The following is a 20,718-nucleotide window of genomic DNA, read 5'->3' as shown; positions in this document are numbered from 1 at the left end:
GTTGACTCAAATGTGTCCGCGGAGTCGTTGGGGATCCGACCCGGCCGGCAAGACCACGGCGAAGGGCGAAAGGACGTGTCTCCACCCGCTGTCCGAGCGGGTGGTGGGCGGCGGCGCGGGCGAGTCGGGGCCGCGGAGGGACGTTGCCTCAGGGTTTGGTACTCGCCAAGTAAGTAAGTGGAAGCGTGGGGCCCTACCGGACTACATTTACAGACTAACGGAGAAAATGTAGTAGTCCTCCGCGCAACTTTGGGATTCCGTCGCCAAATTTCCAGGAGTTTCAGTTATAATTTATCTGAGGAAACCAGGTGCCAGAACAGTTAAGTGATCTTCATCAGGCGGTGGGGAGGCTTTCCTTGATGTGCATTTTATGCAGAAGGTACTAGAACATCAGGGAAAACAAAATTCCGAGCCTTAATGCCCACATGCCTTTTTAAAGGAAAGCGCCTGGAGCACAAACGTGTAATGTACACCTGTGGAGCTCACCAGTTTTGGGATGCTGTGATGGAAGAATGAAAACCGTGTAACGGCAGGCGTGGTTCTTTAACACAGTTTATTTTTGAGGAAGTTAAAAAGAAAAAAACCATTTCCTGCTTGTCGCCCTTCCCTCACCTACTTTCAATTTTGGCAAGTTCAAGAATGTGTCCTGTACAGAGGAAGCAATTATTTTGCTTTGTCTCTCTGATTACAACCTTGCTGTGCTTGGAAAACTGGCTTGGAAAACTGACTTCCACCTTTCCGTGATACTGTGTTGAAGATGAAGTTTCCAACATTGTAAGCCAGCATGTGTTGCTTGCTTTGTGACGAGCCGGTATTTACTGCTCTGAAGACTCATAGATGGTCAAGACCTAGAAAAAGATGATCATACTGAGTAATTTATTAGGAATAAAATATTAAAAAATAGAAGAATTATGTGAAACCCACTTAAACGGGCTGTTATGCTAGATTGGGATTTCATACTCTTTTATTATGATTTTGTCGTATATTGTAGCCAGTAAATGACTGGCGACAACTATTTGCAAAACAAGTGGGGAAGAACATTCAAGATAAAAATAATTTATATCACAGGAAAGCTATTGAAAATACAAAAATGAAGCATCTGGCTGAAGGACTGATTACATTGAGTTCAGCTCTTGTGAAGTATGTCTTCTTAGTTCGTTCATCCTTCAGTACATTTTTGGAAATGTTGAGTCTGACCGTAATCAAATTAATCTACTTAACTCTCAGTCTTATCTGCAGATTTGTACAGACTACATCCTAAGGTTGACTTCTGCCTCAACAGAAATGCATGATTTGCATCTTTTAAGAACTGGTGTATCTAGGTACATCTTGAATTTTCAGCTGTTTATCTTATTGAAGCTCATACTTCACCTCAACCTTCAATTCTGCTGTATTTCCTTGCTACTTAACATCTTGAATTCTGGTATGAAAATATTGCATGATCCCTGCATCTTTGCATGTGCAAATCATGTAGTTTTCTTATAGTGGGTGTGTACAGATGTATTTCATTTTATATCAAATTTTAAATAATATATCGGATACTTGTTAAAAATAAACTGATTTTAAATGCACAAGAGTACTAGTTCTCATTAAGTTGAGTGAGATTATATTAAAATACAAAGAAACATATTCTATCTTATTTTGTCTCATATCCTTACATCGTTTAAATACTTATTCTGTTCTCTAAAGCTTAATTAAACCTTGACCCATATCTTTAAAATGCATTACTATAGACTCAGGTAACTTCGTATCCTTTTTTTATCTTTACCAATCTAAGTAGGACAGAAAGATTGTAGTCAGGTAATATCTAGAGGGAAGTAAGCATAACTGTTTGGGTAGGGGAGATAATTGGATATAATGTGAATTTTTGAATTTCTGATTAAATTTCTAGGGATATAAGGGGTGTTTGTATACAGATCTTACTAATTTAACCATTAATTATATAGAGGCACTATATGTATCTACTAAATGTGGTATCAGTATACCTTTGAAGTTCTACTGTGTATAGTGCTGCTGATATGAAATAGCTTATGGTAAAGCTATGGCAAAAGTTGCTGAGGCCTGTTCTGGTACTCTTTATTAAGGAAAAAATAACCCTGGGTGGCTTTCCAGAGGTTCATTTTTATAAGTTGAGTATTCATTTAGGTAGCATTTAATAAAACTTCTACATGAAAAGCATCTCACTGAGGATATAAAAGTAAGACAAGTCTCTGCCCACAAATATCATGACTAAAATATGAATTTCTAATGGGAAATTCAGATAAGGAAGTAGTTCTCTTGGGGGAAGTCTTTCTCTGAAGAGATGATCTTTAAACGAGACCTTGAAGGAGTGGAGAATAAGGGAAAATGTTGGTATATGACTGTTCTGATGAATTTGAAAAAAAAGTGAATGATAGGTTTATAGGAAATTCAGAGATAAAATTTAATAGCTTCAGGAAAAAGGAAATATAAAAAAGATAATGCAGTCGTGATTCTCTGGTTATGTATTTGCTTGTAACAACTCAAGTATTGATTTAATTACAAATGTGATGAAAAGATGTATAGGGTATAGAAAAGAGCTAAATCCTCATCTGTATGTATAGGACCTTGATAGTGGCCAAAATTTGTAATTCAAGAAATACTACTGTGAATGTATTTTAAAATACTGAGATTAAAAAAGAAACAAGTTAGTTTAAAATGATTGTTACTAGGCATTGAGTGTTGACAAGCAACTACTTTATTTCACTATGAGCATTTTATGCTGCTTAATTTTTTTTTTTTTTTGGTGGTACACGGGCCTCTCACTGTTGTGGCCTCTCCCGTTGCGGAGCACAGGCTCTGGATGTGCAGGCTCAGTGGCCATGGCTCACGGGCCCAGCCGCTCCACGGTATGTGGGATCTTCCTGGACCGGGGCACGAACCCGCATCCCCTGCATCGGCAAGTGGACTCTCAACCACTGCGCCACCAGGGAAGCCCTATGCTGCTTTTATACCACTACATCGATAAAATTTTTTTAAGTAAAAGCAAAATTCTACTACCACTTAGAAGATGCTAATGCTGCTGGTCCATGGACCACATTTAGAGTAGTAAGGATTAGTTCATGCTCATTATAAGATTGTCACCTGGCATAAGTTGGTCATGTTTTGTCCTTTTGTTGACCACTATATATCCCTTAAAGGTAACATTGTTACTTCATAATATCTGATTTGTACTTGTGATATGAGATTTGAGTCTTACGATCCTGGGTTTAAATACTGGCTCTGAACTGTGTTTTTCTGAACAAGTTATACAACCTAGCTTACATTTGTTTTGGTGTAAATGTAAAATATAACGGGAATTGTGCTTTATTTAGTATTGATATGTATAATGTATTAAGGTAATATCTCAGCAACAAGCATCACTAGAGACAGAGACATTTTGTAATGAGAAAAACCAGTCCAGCACCAGGAATAGAGAAAATAAACTCAATCAGTGTGTACCCATGGCTTCAAACTATATACTGTAAGGGGGGAGAGACAGTGATTCAGTTAAAAGAAATAGACAAATCATAGTGGAATAGACAAGTTGTGGAATCATAGTGGATCACTCTGAACACACTCCTGTTTTAATATCTGGAAGATTATAAACAACACAGCTAAGAAATTTGAACTAGTTGGCGTCGACATAGAATAACACTGTACCCAACAATGTTGGAATACAGGTTTTGCTCAAATAACACATGGAGCTTTTGAAAAAATTGGCTGTGAAACTAGCCTCAACAGATAATACAGGATGGAAATTATTCAGAGGACATTCTCTGATTACAGTGCAATTAAATTAAGCTAACCTTCAACAACAAAACTGCAACTTGGAAATCTGCAATTGCCTGGAAATAAATGTATTTCTAAATAATGCACAGATCATAGAAGGAATTATAATGGAAATTAGAAAGTATTTTGAACTAAGTAATGAGGGCTTATCAGAATTTGTGAGACTTGACAAAGAGACAGGACTTAGAGGAAATTTTGTAGCTTTAAATGCAAAAAAACAAAAAGGACTGAAAAAGATTTGAGTTTTATCTCAAGCTGGAACAAAAATCAAGCCTGAAGAAAATTGAATCATAAAACTAACAGGAAATGATGAAATAGAACACTGCATACAATAGAGAGTCAGGAAAGTCAGAATGCCAGTGCTTTGACAGTATTGATTAAATGGATAAATTTCTAGTAAGAGTGACCAAGAGAAAGAAAAACAAAACATGTCAGTAATATCAAGAATAAAAAGAGACAACACTACAGATCCTGCATATATTACAAATGTAATTAGAGAATATTATGAAGAACTTTATAAACTTGAAATTCTGTTAAATTTTGAAATTTTGTGTGAAAAAAACAAAATTAACAGAAAAGTAAAATATGAATGATTCCTGTATCTATTTTTAAAAATTCAATCATAATTGAAAACCTTTATCACTAAGTTAACTCCAAGCCCAGATGGCATTATGATGAATTATTTCTAACATTTAAGGAAGGAGTAATACTATTTGCAGACAGAAACTCTTCAGAGAATGGAAAAAGACTTTCCAGTTTTTTATATGAAGCCAAAATAATCCTGATTTCAAAACCTGATAAAGGAAAAGAATGACTCATCTTTCTCATAACATTGATACAAAGTCCTAAACAAAATGTTAGCAAGTTGAATACAGAAACATGAAGCAAAAAAATGGGCATATTATGACTGACTGAGGTTTTTTTCAGAAATAAGCTAGGTTTAGTATTTTAAGAGATCAACCAATATGATAGAAGTTAATTGAAAAAATGAGATTATATTATCTAAATATATATGAAAAGGATAAAATTGAAAATGCATTAATGATAAAATCTGGGAATAGAAGGGTATTTTATTAATCTAATATAGAGCATTTGTAAAACGTATAGCAAAAATCATAGTGGTGTTAGTGAAACCACACACTCCTTTCAAGATTGGTAATGAGTGAAGGATGCCTGCTAACAGCATACCCATTCATAACATACTGGAGGTTCTAACTAGTGCAATAAGAAAAATAAGGCTTAGCAAGAAAATTATGACACTACATAGAAAGTTCAAAAGAACTTACTTGGTTTAATAAGTGAATTTAATGAATTAATTGGAGATACGATCAAGAAAAAAGCACTGATTGTATTTCTGTATGATACCAGGCAGAAAAATGAAATTTTAAAGTGATGCCACATAGAAAGTATTAAAAAATGAATGCCTATGTCAGTAATGGGATAGAGGAACAAAAGACATGAAACATATAAAACAAAGTAAAATGGTAGCTAGAAATCCAGCTATATCAATATTAATGTCAAGTGTGAATGGATTAAACAATCCAGTCAAATACCAGATTGTCAGACCAGAGGAAAAATAGCATCCAACTATATGCTGTCTGTAGGAGACACACATAGATTGAAAGATACAATTATGTTGAAAGTAAAAGCATAGAAAAAATCATGTGAATAGCAACTATAAGAAAACTAGGGTCGCTATACTAATTTCAGACAAAATAGACTTTAAAATAAATATTAGAGGTAAAGAGGGACATTTTGTAATAAAAGGTGCAGTCCCTTAGGAAGTTATAACAATTACAAACATGCCACTAACTAGCGCCAAAATATATGAAGCAAATATTGACAAGAATTGAACAGAGAAATAGAAAATTTCAACAATAATAGTTGGAGACTTCAATACAACACTTTCATAATGGAAAACTGGGTGAAAGATCAATTAGAAAAGACTTTAATAACGCTGTAAATCAACTAGACCTAAGAAACATCTTTTGAACACTCAACCAAACAAAAGCAGATTATATTCTTCTTAAATGTACATAGAAAAATTTCCAAAATAGACATTATGCTAGGCCATAAAACAAACCTTAACACATTTTAAAGGACTGAAACCACAACAAACTACATTCTGTGACCACAGTGGAATGAAATTAGAACCTAAGAAGAAGAAATTTGAGAAATTCACAGCTATGTGGAAATTAAACAACACACTCCTAAATAATGAGTGAGTCAAAGGAGAAATCATGAGGGAAGTTAGAAAATACTTTAACATTAATGGAAATGAAGACATAACATACAAAACATTTTGGGTACAATTAAAGCTTTTCTTAGGACATTTGTTGTGATAAATGCCTATATTTAAAAAGAAGACTTCAAATCAATAAACTGACTTTTAATCTTAATGCAGAAAGAGGAAACCTAAGCAGAATGAAGGAAATGATTAGTAAAATCAAGAAAGAAAAAAATAAAATTAATAAAATCAAAAGTTGTTTTTCAAAAAGATAACAAAATTGACAAACCTTTACCTAGAGTGACCATGAAAAAGACTCAAATTACTGAAATTTGGAATGAAAGGGTGCATTACTACTGATCTTGCAGAAGTTAAAAAGATAATAAGAGACTCCTATAGAACGATTCACTTATATACTGATCAGTTTTATAGATGAACTAGACAAATTTTTTTTTTTTCTTTTTGTGGTACGCAGGCCTCTCACTGTTGCGGCCTCTCCCCTTGTGGAGCACAGGCTCCGGACATGCAGGCTCAGTGGCCCTGGCTCACAGGCCTAGCTGCTCCGCGGCATGTGGGAATCTTCCCGGACCGGGGCACGAACCTGTGTCCCCTGCATCGGCAGGCGGACTCTCAACCACTGTGCCACCAGGGAAGCCCTAGACAAATTCTTAACAAGACCAAAATGAACAAAACTGACTCAGGAAGAAACAGAAAATCTGAAAAGCAAGTAAAGAGATTGAATTAGAACACAAAGAAAAACTCAGATGGTTTTTGTTGTTGAACTCTACCAAACGTGTAAAAATACCAATTTCTTACAAATTCTTCAGAGAAATAGAAGAGGAAGGCACACTGCCCTGATCATTCTGTGAGACCAGTATTATCCTGGTAACAAAATCAAAGACACTGTAAGAAAATGACAGAACAATATCTCTTATGAATATAGGTGCAAAAATTGTCAACAAAGTACTAGCAAGTTGAATCCGGCAACGTCATGACCATGTAGGGTTTATCCCAGGAATGCAAGGTTGGTTTCACATCCAAAAATATATTAATGAATGTACCATATCAATAGAATAGAGAACAAAGCCATATGGTCATGTTAATGCTGAAAAGGCATATTCTGACAAAAATCCAAGGTTCCTTCATGGTAAAAAAAAAAAAACAAAATAGAAGTAGGGTTAGTTGGGAAATTTTTTTTAACCTGATAAAAGGTACCTGTGAAAAATCTACAGTTAACATTATGCATAATGATTAAAGACTGAAGGTTTTCCTCCTAAATAGGGAGCAAGACAAGGATGTCCACTATTGCCACTTCTAGTCTACATTGTACAGGAGGTTGTAGTCAGGACAATTAGGCAAGAAAATGGAATAGATTGGAAAGGAAGAAATAAAACTGTTGACAAATGACATGATCTTGTATGGAGGAAATCCTAAGGAATCTGCAAAAAGCTATTCTGAGATGAGAATAAGATCAATAGAGTTGCAGGATGCAAGATAAATATACAAAATTCTATTGTATTTCCATGTACTTGCAGTGAAAAATTTTGAAGTTTCATTAACAATAGTATCAAAAAGTGCAAAACTTTAACTCTGAAAAGTAAACATTATTGAAAGAAATTAAATGTCTAAGTAAATGGAAAGACATCCCATATTCATGGATCAGAACACTTGATAGAATGAAGGTAATTGCTCCCTAAGTTGATCTAAAGATTCAACACAATCCCTATTGAAGTGCCATCTGGCTTCTTTGCAGAAATTGTTAATCTGGTCCTAAAATTCATATAGATATTCCGAGAACTCAGAATAGCAAAAACAGTCTTGAACATTGAGGACTCACACATCCTGAATTCAAAACTTACTAGAAAGCTATAGTAATCAAGACAGTGTGGTACAGGCATAAGGCCATGCCTATATATCAGTGGGATAAAATTGAGAATCCAGAAATAAACCTTCACATTTATATAGACAATTGGTTGTTTTGCATTACACGGGCCTCTCACTGTTGTGGCCTCTCCTGTTGCAGAGCACAGGCTTCGGACGCGCAGGCTCAGCGGCCATGGCTCATGGGCCTAGCTGCTCTGCGGCACGTGGGATCTTCCCAGACCGGGGCATGAACCTGTGTCCCCTGCATCGGCAGGTGGACTCGCAACTACTGCGTCACTAGGGAAGCCCTAGGTAATTGGTTTTTGATGAGAGAAACAAAACAATGAGGGAGAAGGAATGGCCTTTTCAAAAGGTGCTGGAACAGCTCTATGTCCACATGCAAAAGAATAAGTGTGGACCTTCTCCCTCACTTTATTCCTAACACACATAAAAATTAACTCCAAATGTATCCAAGAGGTAAAACAATAAAATTTTTAAACAGAGATAAATCTTCATGACCTTGGATTAGGCAGTGATTTTTTTTTTTTAGATATGACACTAAAAGCACAAGCAACAAATGAAAAAGTAAATTGGGCTTTATCAAAATTTAAAACTTTAGTTTCTCAAAGTATACCATCAAGAAATTGAAAAGACACCCACAAAATGTGAGGAAAAGTTTGGAAATCATGTCTATAGGGACTCAGATCTGGAATATATAAAGATGTCTTACAAGTCAACCATGAAAAGTCAGATAACCCAATTTTGAAGTGGACAGATGGGCTGAATAGTCATTTCCCCAAAAACAATATACCAGTGGCCAATAAGCTCATGAAATAATGCTCATCATCATTAGCCATAAGGGCAGTGCAAATTAAAATGACAGTGAAGTCATCACTCACACCAAGATGCAATACTAAAACAGACAGATGATAATGAGTATTGATGGATGAAGAGGTGCTAAAATTGGATCCCTCATACTTTCCTGGTGTGAATGTAAATTGGTCCAGACCCTTTGGAAAACAGTCTGTTTCTTAGAAGGTTAAATGTAGAGTTACTGTATGATCAGCAATTCCATCCTTGGGCATATACCCAAGAGAAATGAAAACCTGTTCACACAAAAATTTATACGTGAATGTTCATAGCATTATTTATAATAGCCAAATCTGGTTCTTTAGCAAGATGTGAATATCCAGAGTTATTCTTGAAAGTACAGTTTACCCTTGAACAACATGAGTTTGAACTATGCAGATCCACTTATGTGGGTATTTTTCAATAGTAAATATTATAGTACTACATGATCTGCAGTTGAATCTGCTGATGGAGAATTGTGGATATGAAAGCATCATAACCACATATATGAAAGGCCAACTGTAAGTTATATGTGGATTTTCAACTGCACGAAGAGTTGAACCCCAACCCCTATGTTCAAGGATCATATGTGTGTGTGTGTGTGTGTGTGTGTGTGTAAATATAATGTAAGAGTAAAGTAAAACCTGGGATATAAAGTTCTAAATTCAGTGAAAAGAAATCTCTTGACCTCAGTGGTTAATGAAATGTTAGCTGAAAAATGCTTTTAGGGAATGTTTAAATATACTAGGCTCCACAGAATTGTAAAGCATTTGTAGACCTTAAAAAATAGGACATTTTCAGGGCTTCCCTGGTGGCGCAGTGGTTGAGAGTCCGCCTGCCGATGCAGGGGTCGTAGGTTTGTGCCCTGGTCCAGGAGGATCCCATGTGCCGCGGAGCGGCTGGGCCCATGAGCCATGGCCGCTGAGCCTGCATGTGTGGAGCCTGTGCTCCGCAACGGGAGAGGCCATGGCAGTGAGAAGCCCGTGTACCTCAAAAAAAAAATAGGACATTTTCATACTAAAATGACATGGAGATAAACATAAATAATAAAATGTAAAACATAACAAGTTATAAAAATCAGAGGGCATAAAACCAAATGTAAACTAAAGCTTTAATGTGTCATTTACAATAAATGTAATTGGATTAAATTCTCCTATTAAAAGACATTCATTAGTTTAAAATATTTTCAATAGGTTTTATAAGAGACATCTAAAAAAAGTTGGTGGGATGAACAGCAATATATTCAGCATGAGTTATATCACCAGATAAAATAGAATAAAAGGGACAGATTAGATTATGTTTTTACAGTTTAATAGGATGCTTTCAAACAATTACAGGCATACCTTGTTTCATTGCACTTCTCTTTATTGTGCTTCGCAGATAGTGTGTTTTTTACAGATTGAAGGGTTGTGGCAACCCTGTGTTGAGCGTCTGTGGGCAGCATTTATCTAACAGCCTTTGCTCATTTGTGTCTCTGTCACATTTTGGTAATTCTTACAATATTTCAAAACTTTTCATTATTATATTGCTATGGTGATCTGTGATCAGTGGTCTTTGACATTCCTATTGGAATTGTTTTGGCATTTTTTGGACAATAAATTATTTTCAAATTAAGGTATGTACATTGTTTTTTTAGTCTATTGTACACTACACTACAGCATAAATAGCTTGTATATGCCCTGGGAAACCAAAAACTTCATGTGAGTCACTTTATTGCAGTATTTGCAGTGTCTGGAACCTAACCTGCAGTATCTCCTAGGTATGCCAGTATACATCTGAGGGAAAGCAAAATTACATCCCTTCCTATAACTATATCCTAAAATCTAGATGGATTGAGGATGTAAATTATAAATGACAAATCTTTAAGACTTGAGAAAATGTAGATGACCTGTCTTTCTGACCTTGTGCTGCAGGACAGTACCACGATTCCAAAGACCTCTGTGAAATGTGGCTTATTTGCAGCAAAGGACTCAAGTCTAAATGTCAGGATGGTGATGCCAGTGATCCCCCAATTAGACTGAGTTGTTGCTTTTTATGCTCCCAGTAATAAATTTCACTCACCCTCACTACAACATGTAAACTATTTCTTCACCTTTTAGGCAGTTACCAGTACAGTTCACCCTTGGAATTATTCTTTTTTTAAAATTCTTTTATTTCTATAGCTCTTTTTTTTTCAGACTTCATTTTTTTAGAGTAGTTTTAGACTCACAGCAAAATTAAGAAGAAGATACAGAGATTTCTCATATATCCCCTGACCCCCACATGCATAACCTCTCCCATTATGAATATCCCCCACCAGAGTGGTATATTTGTTATAATTGATGAATCTATGGATCATTCTCTTCTTGATCTTGATTCTGATTAAATGGGTGTATTCAGTTTGTGAAAATTCTTTTAACTGAACACATGATATGTGCACTTTTCTGTAGGTACTTCAGTAAAATGTTTGGAAAAAAACAAAAACCCAAAATAAAAAAATTAAAAATTGATCAACCTTGCTAGAGAAAAGATTTGGTTTGTCTTTGGGGAATATTACAAATACTGTATTCATGAAAAGGCTATCAAATATGTAGTCATATAGAGAAAATAGAGTTCTATTTTGTATCAGGCCCTTAATGAAAATGTGCTATTTTTCTGGATTTCCTGATTTTTATGTATACATAACAGGTTTTTGCAATTTGAGTTTGTGATATCTTTTCTTTTTCTAAATAAATATTCACTTAGCCTTCAAGTCTAACAAATCCTGGAACTGTTCCTGGTCAAATGATATAGTGAATGAAAAAACTACAGTAAATGAAAACTTTGAGTAAGAAAATAGATAAGGATAAATCAAATTATTCAGGTAGCTTTGACTGGGTTATTTGCACCTTAAAATGTCTTAGATTCTGTCTTCAAGTTTAATAAGTGCTCTATAGTTTGTTAGGTAACTGGTCTATTATGTATTATATAATTTTTTTTTTTTGCTTGTATTATGCCTTTAAGTGCCTTGTAATTTGGCAGTTTTCCTTTCTTTTAAACCATTTACTTACCTATGGTTCAGATCAGGCTTGATGTGGATACTGAGAAATAAATACTAAAATATTTTTCCCTGCTATGTAGTAGATTTTTCTTAAATTAATAGAAATAATTCAAAATTAAGGATGTATTGAAACCTAACTTGGCTTTCTTATTTGAACTAGCATCACGTTGTGTATTTTAGTGCTCATTTCATACTGATGATTGTTGAGAATTACTCGTGCAGTACCATTAATTTGGAAATTTGAACATTAGGAAAGCTTTAAAAAGGTGCCACGGTATGTAGAAAATGGAACACTTCACACAAAACATTGTTTTTTGTTTTTATGAAGAAATGCAACTTAATCTTTAGATTATCTAAAGTATGGCCTACTTGGATTATTTAAATCAGAACTTAATGGTTATAGTAGTGAGGTGATATAACAAAAAGTGGCCAGATAAATTATCAGACTTAGTATCAAATAGAGGCTTACTGACAGTATAAATTTTGACTTTATATAGAGTTATAGAACAAAATTAAAATTATCAATAACAGATGAAAATGGGTATATTTTTCAATAAAAATAATTATCTAAATCTGGAAAGATTAGTTACGGCATTATTTTAATATTGTAAGTAAATGTTAACTTTTGTCTGCTAGAGATATTCATTTAAATATGGTATCTTAAATTCTAGGATATGAAAGATGGCAAGTCCAGATAGAAGTAAACGGAAGATTTTAAAAGCAAGAAAAACAATGCCTGCAAGTTGCCGGAAGCAAGCAGAGATCCTGAATAAGTCAAAGAATGTTGAAGCACTAGAAACCGCAGCAATTGGGAATAATGTGTCAAGTAGTAATCAGAATTCAAGTACTGATGTCATAAGTAGCAAATGTAGACATTCTGAAAATGATGCTTCCTCTTTGGACTCTATAAAAATTTCAGTATGTGCACCAAAAAGTAAAGTATTTTCTCAGAACTTAATAAAACCACTAGAAATTGTTGATTCAAAAGCAAGATTAGAATACAATGAAGAACAAGTTGTGTACCCTTATGAAAAGCCAAGTAAAACAGTAGAATCTCCCAGGAAACTCTTTACACAAGACGCAAAAGATTCACAAAACACTTTTGAAAGCCATTTTGAATGTCAGGCAAGTGTAACACGATCCATTTTTGAACACGAAGAGGATTGTAATCTGAAATCCATTTGCTGTCCATCCAGTGTATTGAGTGGTGTAGTTCAGATGTCAAAGTCTACAATAACCAATACCTTGGATGATAAGAGAACTGACAAGATAGTTTCTTATTTAGAAACAAACTCCAATTCTGAGTTTCGTGATAAAAGACAAAATAACACTTTAACTTTAAATTCAGATATCCCTTTTGTGCCTGTTGATAAAATACCTAACTTGGTAAATTCAGTCATTTCTAGTAACTGTGCTGCTGACATTTTGAAAAGTGAAGAATCCTGTAGAACCTGTCATTCCAGCATTTTAAGTTGTGAAAGTACAGATGCAAAGTGGCTGTCCTCATTTGACACTGATAGTAATAACAGTAAGTGCATACTTACGTATCTCTTGGAGAAGTTAAAATAGTTACTTTGCTTTGGGCAGTTTCATAATCTCAGAAACAGTAGAGTACACATAGACAGGAAAACAGTAAATGATAATTATTTCAGAGTATCTTATTTCTGAACCATTCTTGGTGGGGAGGGGGAATGGTATCCTCTATGTCCAAAGGGAAGTAAATTCTGGCAAAGAAGGAATCAATCACTTTCCTTTGAAAGTACAACAAAATCAAAAGGTGGTTTATAGAAATTGCTTGGTTTATTTCATTTACACCTTTTCTTTTTTTTGAAGTTTTATTAAATTAATAAGGAGGCTAGTTGAAAGGCAGAGTGGGTTTTTTAAATAGTTGAACCCATTTCTTTCCATAGAATTGGCCTGTATATCACATGCCAAGTGTAAGCGGATAGATAATAAGAATACATACAGGTTTGTGTGTAAAGTGAGAAACTCATCAAATAATTAACCAATGAAGTTCTAGGGTTATAAAGTTATTAAAATAGCACAAGTAAATTTCATTAAAAGGGTGTTTTTGTAGGTTAATGAAATATAAGAAAAACGTGATTTACTAGGATAAATGGTATTTGTGTTCTTGTGTATGCTACAGAGTGATCATTTAACAAGGTGAATTTTAAATTGCTTAAAAATAATAGTAGGATCACCTATTAAAAATATGTAGGACTGCCTAAGTAACTCTAAAAATAATGTAAGACCACCAAGTAAATAACTGTAAACAGAAGATCAAATGCTGTAATTTATTGTTTTTGTTAGTATTAAGTGTATATTAAATACTCTGGAAGGAAAGTATATCTGAGACCAGGACTAAAATACTCTTTTTTTTTAAGGATTAGTTTGTCAGAATTTTTTATACATTTTCTAAAAAATGCTGCTGTGGTCACATTTTAGTTTTTTAATTTGCTTAGGGGTCCCTAAATTAGAGAATTCCCCTGTTTCCTTCATTAGAAGGAGTATTTTTCTGTCTCATCTTTCCGTCTCCCCAAGGCCATAATCAAAAGAAGAGGACGTTTTCAGAAGTCAAAGAAAATGTTAAGCGTGTGAAAACTTCAGAGCAAGTTAATGAAAATATTTCTCTAGCTCTGGGAAAGCAAACAGCATTGCTGGAACAGGTAAAATATTGGGCTTAAATATTTGCTTCAGAAACTTTTACTTTTGATTAGTAAAAAATGGTAAAAGTTAATTGATCTAAACAATGAGTACAGATAACTTTCATGATGCAGGGCAGGTATATGAAAACTGAATTATTAGCAGGTGGAGATATTAGAGAAAAATAATTGTTTACATCACCAAAACATCTCTAGATCCTTCAAAATGATCCTATGCAGAGTAACCTACAGAATCCCATGAAGGTAGAGTGCTGTGGTAGAAAGGGAATGGGCTTTTTAGTCAATATTATGCTCAAATCTCTTCAAGTCAGACACTACATGACCTTGAGTTTTGTGAACAATTCTGTCTCTTTTGTACTGGTCATGGCGTTCTTGATCTGCAGCTATAGCTGTTTATTATCACAATTGATCACTACTTCATAGACCCAGGCAACCCGGAAGTTCATTACAAAGTCCTGCTACATTCAGGTTTACTTGCCCTAATTTCCAAGAAATTAGGGAAAGGTTTACTTACCCTAATTTACACAGATATGGTGCATTATCTGACGTTTTGCTTTTATAGCATCATTAAGTGTACTTTTCCTTTTCTTTTTGCCCCATTTCATCTCATTGTACTACAGTTTCCATTAATGTCTGATCAACTCTGACTTTAAGTGTAATGAGCTTCAATTTTAGTAGGTCCTGTATCAGGACTTGTTTTGATGATCATGTTTTGCTATTTTATTACCACTGAAATGCCACAACTAAAAGTCATTACGTGATAGATTGTCGTCACCTATAGTGGACCAAAAAATGTCCCAATCCAAACCATCCTGCTGTTTCAGAAACAAAAACACTGTTTCTAAAACAGGCCATTACAATTACATAGTTACATGTTATATCAACATATATTCACATAATAAATGGAAACCATTGAAAGACTCATGCAGAATCAGCTTAAAAGGTGAGTCAATACTTCCCCTTTCTACTTCTTATTTTCTTCTGCAAGACCAAATGAGACATTAATAAAAAAATATGTAAATATTCTATTGTTTGCAGGGATGGGGTAGTGGAATTATGTTAAACATGGATCTAGCTTAAGAAGTTGGGGATTGCAGCTGTGTTACTCTCAGTGATTAGTAGCTGATTTCAGAAATAAGTTCTGATATGGACATATAAATACAAAATTTAATCTTTGAACATTTTAATTTCACTGGCACAGAAAAATCAGGGTTTTCATTCACCACTATTATCTACCTCACAAAATACTTGGTCCAAGTTGACACAGAATATGGTCCTTGCCAGTGAGGTTGAAGGAATGCAGTTTATTTGTTATCCTCCCCCACCACTACCACCAGAAGTTTCTTACATTGTCGGGTGACAGCGTGGGTTTTAGCTAATTCCTATCTTTTATCTATCTCTCAGTAACTAGCTCTCCCTCACTTGATATTTTAATTCCTGTCTGAACAGTTAACTCTCTAAACCACATCTGTTTGTTTTTCTTGTTTGAATCCCAGCGGAATAGGGCCTCTCATTCTGACATTGTTCTTCCCAACTGAGAGAGTCCCAGAGCAGTTAACTCTTATCTTTTGAGGTTTCAGAAGGATCTTGGCCTGGTTGATTCCTAAATTACTGAAGTAGAGGGGTTTTTCTTCTGAAGTCCGAGTTGTTAACCCTACCCACCATTGCAGAAAGTTGAGGCAGATAGGGGATATATACATACATATATATATATATATATATATACACACACACACACACACACACACATACACACATAATTTCCAGTTTTTCTCCAATCTTTAGGCCACTTTGCCTACCATCTGCAAATTGTAGCTAGGACTTCATCTGATTCCATAATTTTTGACACATTACCATCTGCAGAAGATATTTATGAGGTATTTGGTGGAGGTTATTGTGTCTTCCTTCTGTATGAAGACCATAACCACTAAATGAGAACAAGTGTGTACTCTACACTAGAGGACGCATGCCTTGGAGGGCAGTTAATCCAAAGTAACCAACCAAGTTTTAAGAGTCTGCCTCCATCTGAATCACCAGGAGTACTTGTTTAAATTGTGGTGTCTTCAGCTCACTACTAATTGTTTTAAGCTTCTCTTTTCTCAGACTTACCCGATAAGAATCATTAGTGGTGCCAGGCCTCTTTCCAGGCCTCTTTTCAGGAAATTGGTGAATCAGGGTAGGTCCTAGGAATTTGTGAATTTAACAAGTATTCCATATTATTCTTCCTTACCAGGGAAGTTTGACGAACACTGTATGGCTTTTGCTTCTTAGCAAAACAGTATTTCCATATTCAAAACAGTTAAATATGTATTCCAAGATTCATCAGGGTATGAACTTCACGTATTGACCTCAGCCAGTGAACTGGCAAGCATGCAATAATCCATAAAACCCACACGGGGACAGGTAATGGCTGTCAGTAAAAATAGTATGATTTTCTGAGCACTTATTTACATAATACATATGTTTTGAGCAGTTATTCATCAGATATTTAAAAGTTGTGAGAGTACAAATGACAATCATGTCTAATAATGTTGAGAAACCACTGTAGAAATGTTAATGAAGCATTACGGAAGAAATCGAGTAGATGATAGTGTTGAAGATCAAGAACAATAGGGAATGAAAAGGAAAAACCTTGGGAATAATCAAAATTACTGAATATGACTAATCATCTAGGTGACATCAGTATAAAGGAATTTAACATAGAAACTATGTGCTACAGTTTTGAGCACCAAGAAACAAGATATTATGGGAAGATATAAATATTACTAATAAATACCTTAAATATATCATGACAGAATTTGTTATTAAGAGAGACTACCTACTCTGTTGTGAAAGTTGCTAAAAGGGGCATATACATTGAGCAAACACTTGCAGTGGATATTTCTGAATGTATGGCTCAGCAAAGCCATCATATCAGTAGGCATTGAGATTAATTATGCTACCTGAAAATAGGCCAACCTATTTTCTGAAAACTAGCCAGATAATGAAATTCATTAATGTTTCATGTGCTAACTACTGTAGTCTGATAGAATAGCATGCATTATGCCAGATAGCATTAGTCACATAATTGCTTTTTTCACTTTAACAATAAGTCATCCCCTCCCCCTGCAAAAAAACCTGAAGGAGATTATCTTGTATATTTACTTCTTTCATTTCAATTCAGTGTTTTCCATTTTATGGAGCTCTTATGCATATTATCTTTTTATGTCCTTATGAAAATCCTATGAGCATCACTTGTTCAACATTGTATGACATCTACCCATTTGTGGACCAGGAAAATGAAGCTCAGAGATGTTGTGACTTCCCGAAGGTCATATAGCTTGTTAATGGTGGGGTCAAGGCTCAAATTTTCATAATTTCCTTTCTGTCTACTACAGATCAACCAGCCATTTTCACTGGGCTCTGGTTTTCAGATAAGTGGAGTCCCTTTTTATAGAATACTAGGTTTCAGCTATGGTCATTAAAAAGTGTAAATGGGATATATATAGACTTTTACTATTCCTTTAATTTGTATTATGGAATTCAACCAAAACTGTAGGAAACTAAAATTAGCACTAGGAGAATAAATTTAATTTCTAACTTACCCATATATTTAAATATTAGATGTGTTCTGCTGAATTTGCTATTTAACTTTTATAAACCTTATTGACATAGTAATATAAATAAAGTACCTTTTGTTAGTTACAGTAAATGCAGAAAAGAGCAAAGCTGTTTTTAAGAAGTAGAAAATAAAATTGCTTTTAAATTTGAAACGTGGAGTGTTTTGGTTTTTATTTTAACATTCTAGGTCAGACATTTGATTCGACAGGAGATCTGTAGTATAAATTACAAACTATTTGATAACAAACTGAAAGAATTGACTGAACGCATTGGGAAGACACAGTGCAGGAGTAAACATGAAGCAATAGCTGATGAACTCTTTGTAAGTTTCTAATTTCATTTTATTTCATTTCAGTCCTTTTAAAAAGTAGAATTTAATGATATTTTACATATTAGGAAAGGAAAACAGTAAAGGTGGACCCAAATCTGATCCCTGGCCACAACCCTGATGTGCTATACCATTGGTAATATAAGTTATTATATCTCAGCTGTATTGGCCCTTGAGAAATACTTGTAGAACCATCAGCCATTCTGTGTCAGTTCAAAATATATTCTATATTAGAGCTTGTATAACCTGTTTCAAACTTTCTTTAGGTTTTTTGTTTTGTTTTACTCTTCTAGGGTTACTTGCTAATTGGTGTTTCTACCAACATTAATTTTATTGTGGACCAATTAGAAGTTTGATTTTTTTTATCTTCTATTCTTGAACATCTTATAGTAGATCAAACCTGATTTAAATGTTTGGCTTAACATAAGAATTTCTCATTTATTTGGTGGATGCCTAAGTCTCACAAAATTACATTGGCAAATATTTTTCTCTCCATCTCTATATGATATATTATTTGGTACTCTGGTTTTGTATTTATTTGTTTTTCTCTTCTAGACAAAAATAAAAAAACTTCAAAGACGTATTAGAACGGTAATGTTATCTCATAGGAATTGTGTGGAACCAAAGGTGCTATCCAGCAATACAGCTTGTAAGGTTGGTATAAACGTATAGGAGTTTTAATAACTTACTTGCCCCACATTATAAGTAGTTGGATTGTAAGAGCAGAATATACTTCCAATGAAGACATAGGTTTAAAAGACAATAAATTTATACTTAGAATGTTCCTCTATCTCTGGAGAAGATACCCTCAGATAGCCAAAAGTAAATGCCTCCTGTATTTATTTCATAAAGTGAGTAGAGAGGTGGTTTGTGATTGCCTGTACTGCCTCCCTCCCCGCCATTTTATCATGATGAAAAATTTCAAACATAGAAAAGCTGAGAGAATTTTACAGTGAACGCTTGTATAATCAACGTCTAACTTCTACCTTTACTCTTTTAATATATTTTTGTCATGTATCTGCCAGCCTACTCATCTCCTAAGCCATGTTCATATTTGGTACAGTCATAAGTACTAGCGTATTTTGTATCAAAATACACTTTGCAGTGTACACTTCCAAAATATTTCAGCATGGGTATCATTAAGTAGAGTTTAGTATCTGTTTACATTTTTTATATAAAATTTAAAATAGGGCTTCCCTGGTGGCGTGGTGATTGAGAGTCCGCCTGCCGCTGCAGGGGATGCGGGTTCGTGCCCCAGTCCGGGAGGATCCCACATGCCGCGGAGCAGCTGGGCCCGTGGGCCATGGCCGCTGAGCCTGCGCGTCCGGAGCCTGTGCTCCACAACGGGAGAGGCCACAACAGCGAGAGGCCCACGTACCGCAAAAAAAAAAAAAAAAAAAATTTAATCATAAGTATACATTCACTGAATTTTTTCTTATGTCTTTATTCCCTTTAGTATCATATTTGCGCTAGCCTCAATAAATCAATTGGGAAGCATTTCCTTCCCTGTTTTCTGAAAGTTTGTGCAAGATTTTTATTACTTCCTTAAATGTTTGATAGAATCCACCTCTGAAAACTATCTGGGTAAGGACCTTTCTTTGTAGGAAGACTTTTTCCTGAAAATGTAATTCTTTCATAGGTATAAAGTAATTCAGATTTTCCTATTTCATTTTGTGTATTAGTTTTGTAAGTTATCTTAGCAAGGAATTTGTCCATTTCATCTAAGTTGATGATCTTGTTGGCATAAAGTTATTGATAAAATTCCCTTGTCCTTTTAACCTTTGTAGATCTGTAGTGATATACTCTATTTCATTTCTGATACGAGTATAATCTGTATTTCTGTTGTGCCTTTCTAAGAATTTGTCCATTTCTTCCAGGTTGTCCCTTTTATTGGCATAAAGTTTCTTGTAGTAATCTTTCATGATCTTTTTTATTTCTGCAGTGTCAGTTGTTACTTCTCCTTTTTCATTTCTAATTCTATTGATTTGAGTCTTCTCCCTTTATTTCTTGATGAGTCTGGCTAATGGTTTACAATTTTGTTTATCTTCTCAAAGAACCAGCTTTTAGTTTTATTGATCTTTGCTATCGTATCCTTCATTTCTTTTTCATTTATTTCTGATCTGATTTTAATGATTTCTTTCATTCTGCTAACTTTGTGGTTTTGTTGTTCTTCTTTCTCTGATTGCTTTAGGTGCAAGGTTAGGTTATTTATTCGAGATGTTTCCTGTTTCTTAAGGTAGGGTTGTATTGCTGTAAACTTCCCTCTTAGAACTGCTCTTGCTGCATCCCATAGATTTTGGGTCGTCGTGTCTCCATTGTCATTTGTTTCTAGGTACTTTTTGATTTCCTCTTTGATTTCTTCAGTGATCACTTCGTTATT

The 20,718-nt window shown here is 34.7% G+C and overlaps 1 protein-coding gene across 3 annotated transcripts in view; it reads left to right on the top strand.

Annotated features, from left to right (window-relative positions):
* LOC112409773 (activating transcription factor 7-interacting protein 2-like) overlaps positions 1–20,718 on the top strand; it is a 45,852-nt gene that overhangs the window by 292 nt on the left and 24,842 nt on the right. For all 3 annotated transcript variants that reach the window (XR_003005231.1, XM_024760078.1, XM_024760079.1), the window contains exons 2-5: positions 12,419–13,275; positions 14,289–14,413; positions 18,198–18,332; positions 18,894–18,992. Coding sequence is in view for 2 of the 3 variants with exons in the window: in XM_024760078.1 (XP_024615846.1) it covers positions 12,429–13,275; positions 14,289–14,413; positions 18,198–18,332; positions 18,894–18,992 (1,206 nt within the window). In the remaining variant the exon portion in view is untranslated. The remainder of the gene's footprint in view (positions 1–12,418; positions 13,276–14,288; positions 14,414–18,197; positions 18,333–18,893; positions 18,993–20,718) is intronic.

The sequence above is a fragment of the Neophocaena asiaeorientalis genome, unplaced genomic scaffold (assembly GCF_003031525.2).
Source record: "Neophocaena asiaeorientalis asiaeorientalis breed wild unplaced genomic scaffold, Neophocaena_asiaeorientalis_V1.1 scaffold1686, whole genome shotgun sequence".
Lineage (NCBI taxonomy): Eukaryota > Metazoa > Chordata > Mammalia > Artiodactyla > Phocoenidae > Neophocaena > Neophocaena asiaeorientalis.
The sequence above is the reverse complement of the archived record's forward strand: the minus strand, read 5'-3'. Positions and strand labels throughout refer to the sequence as shown.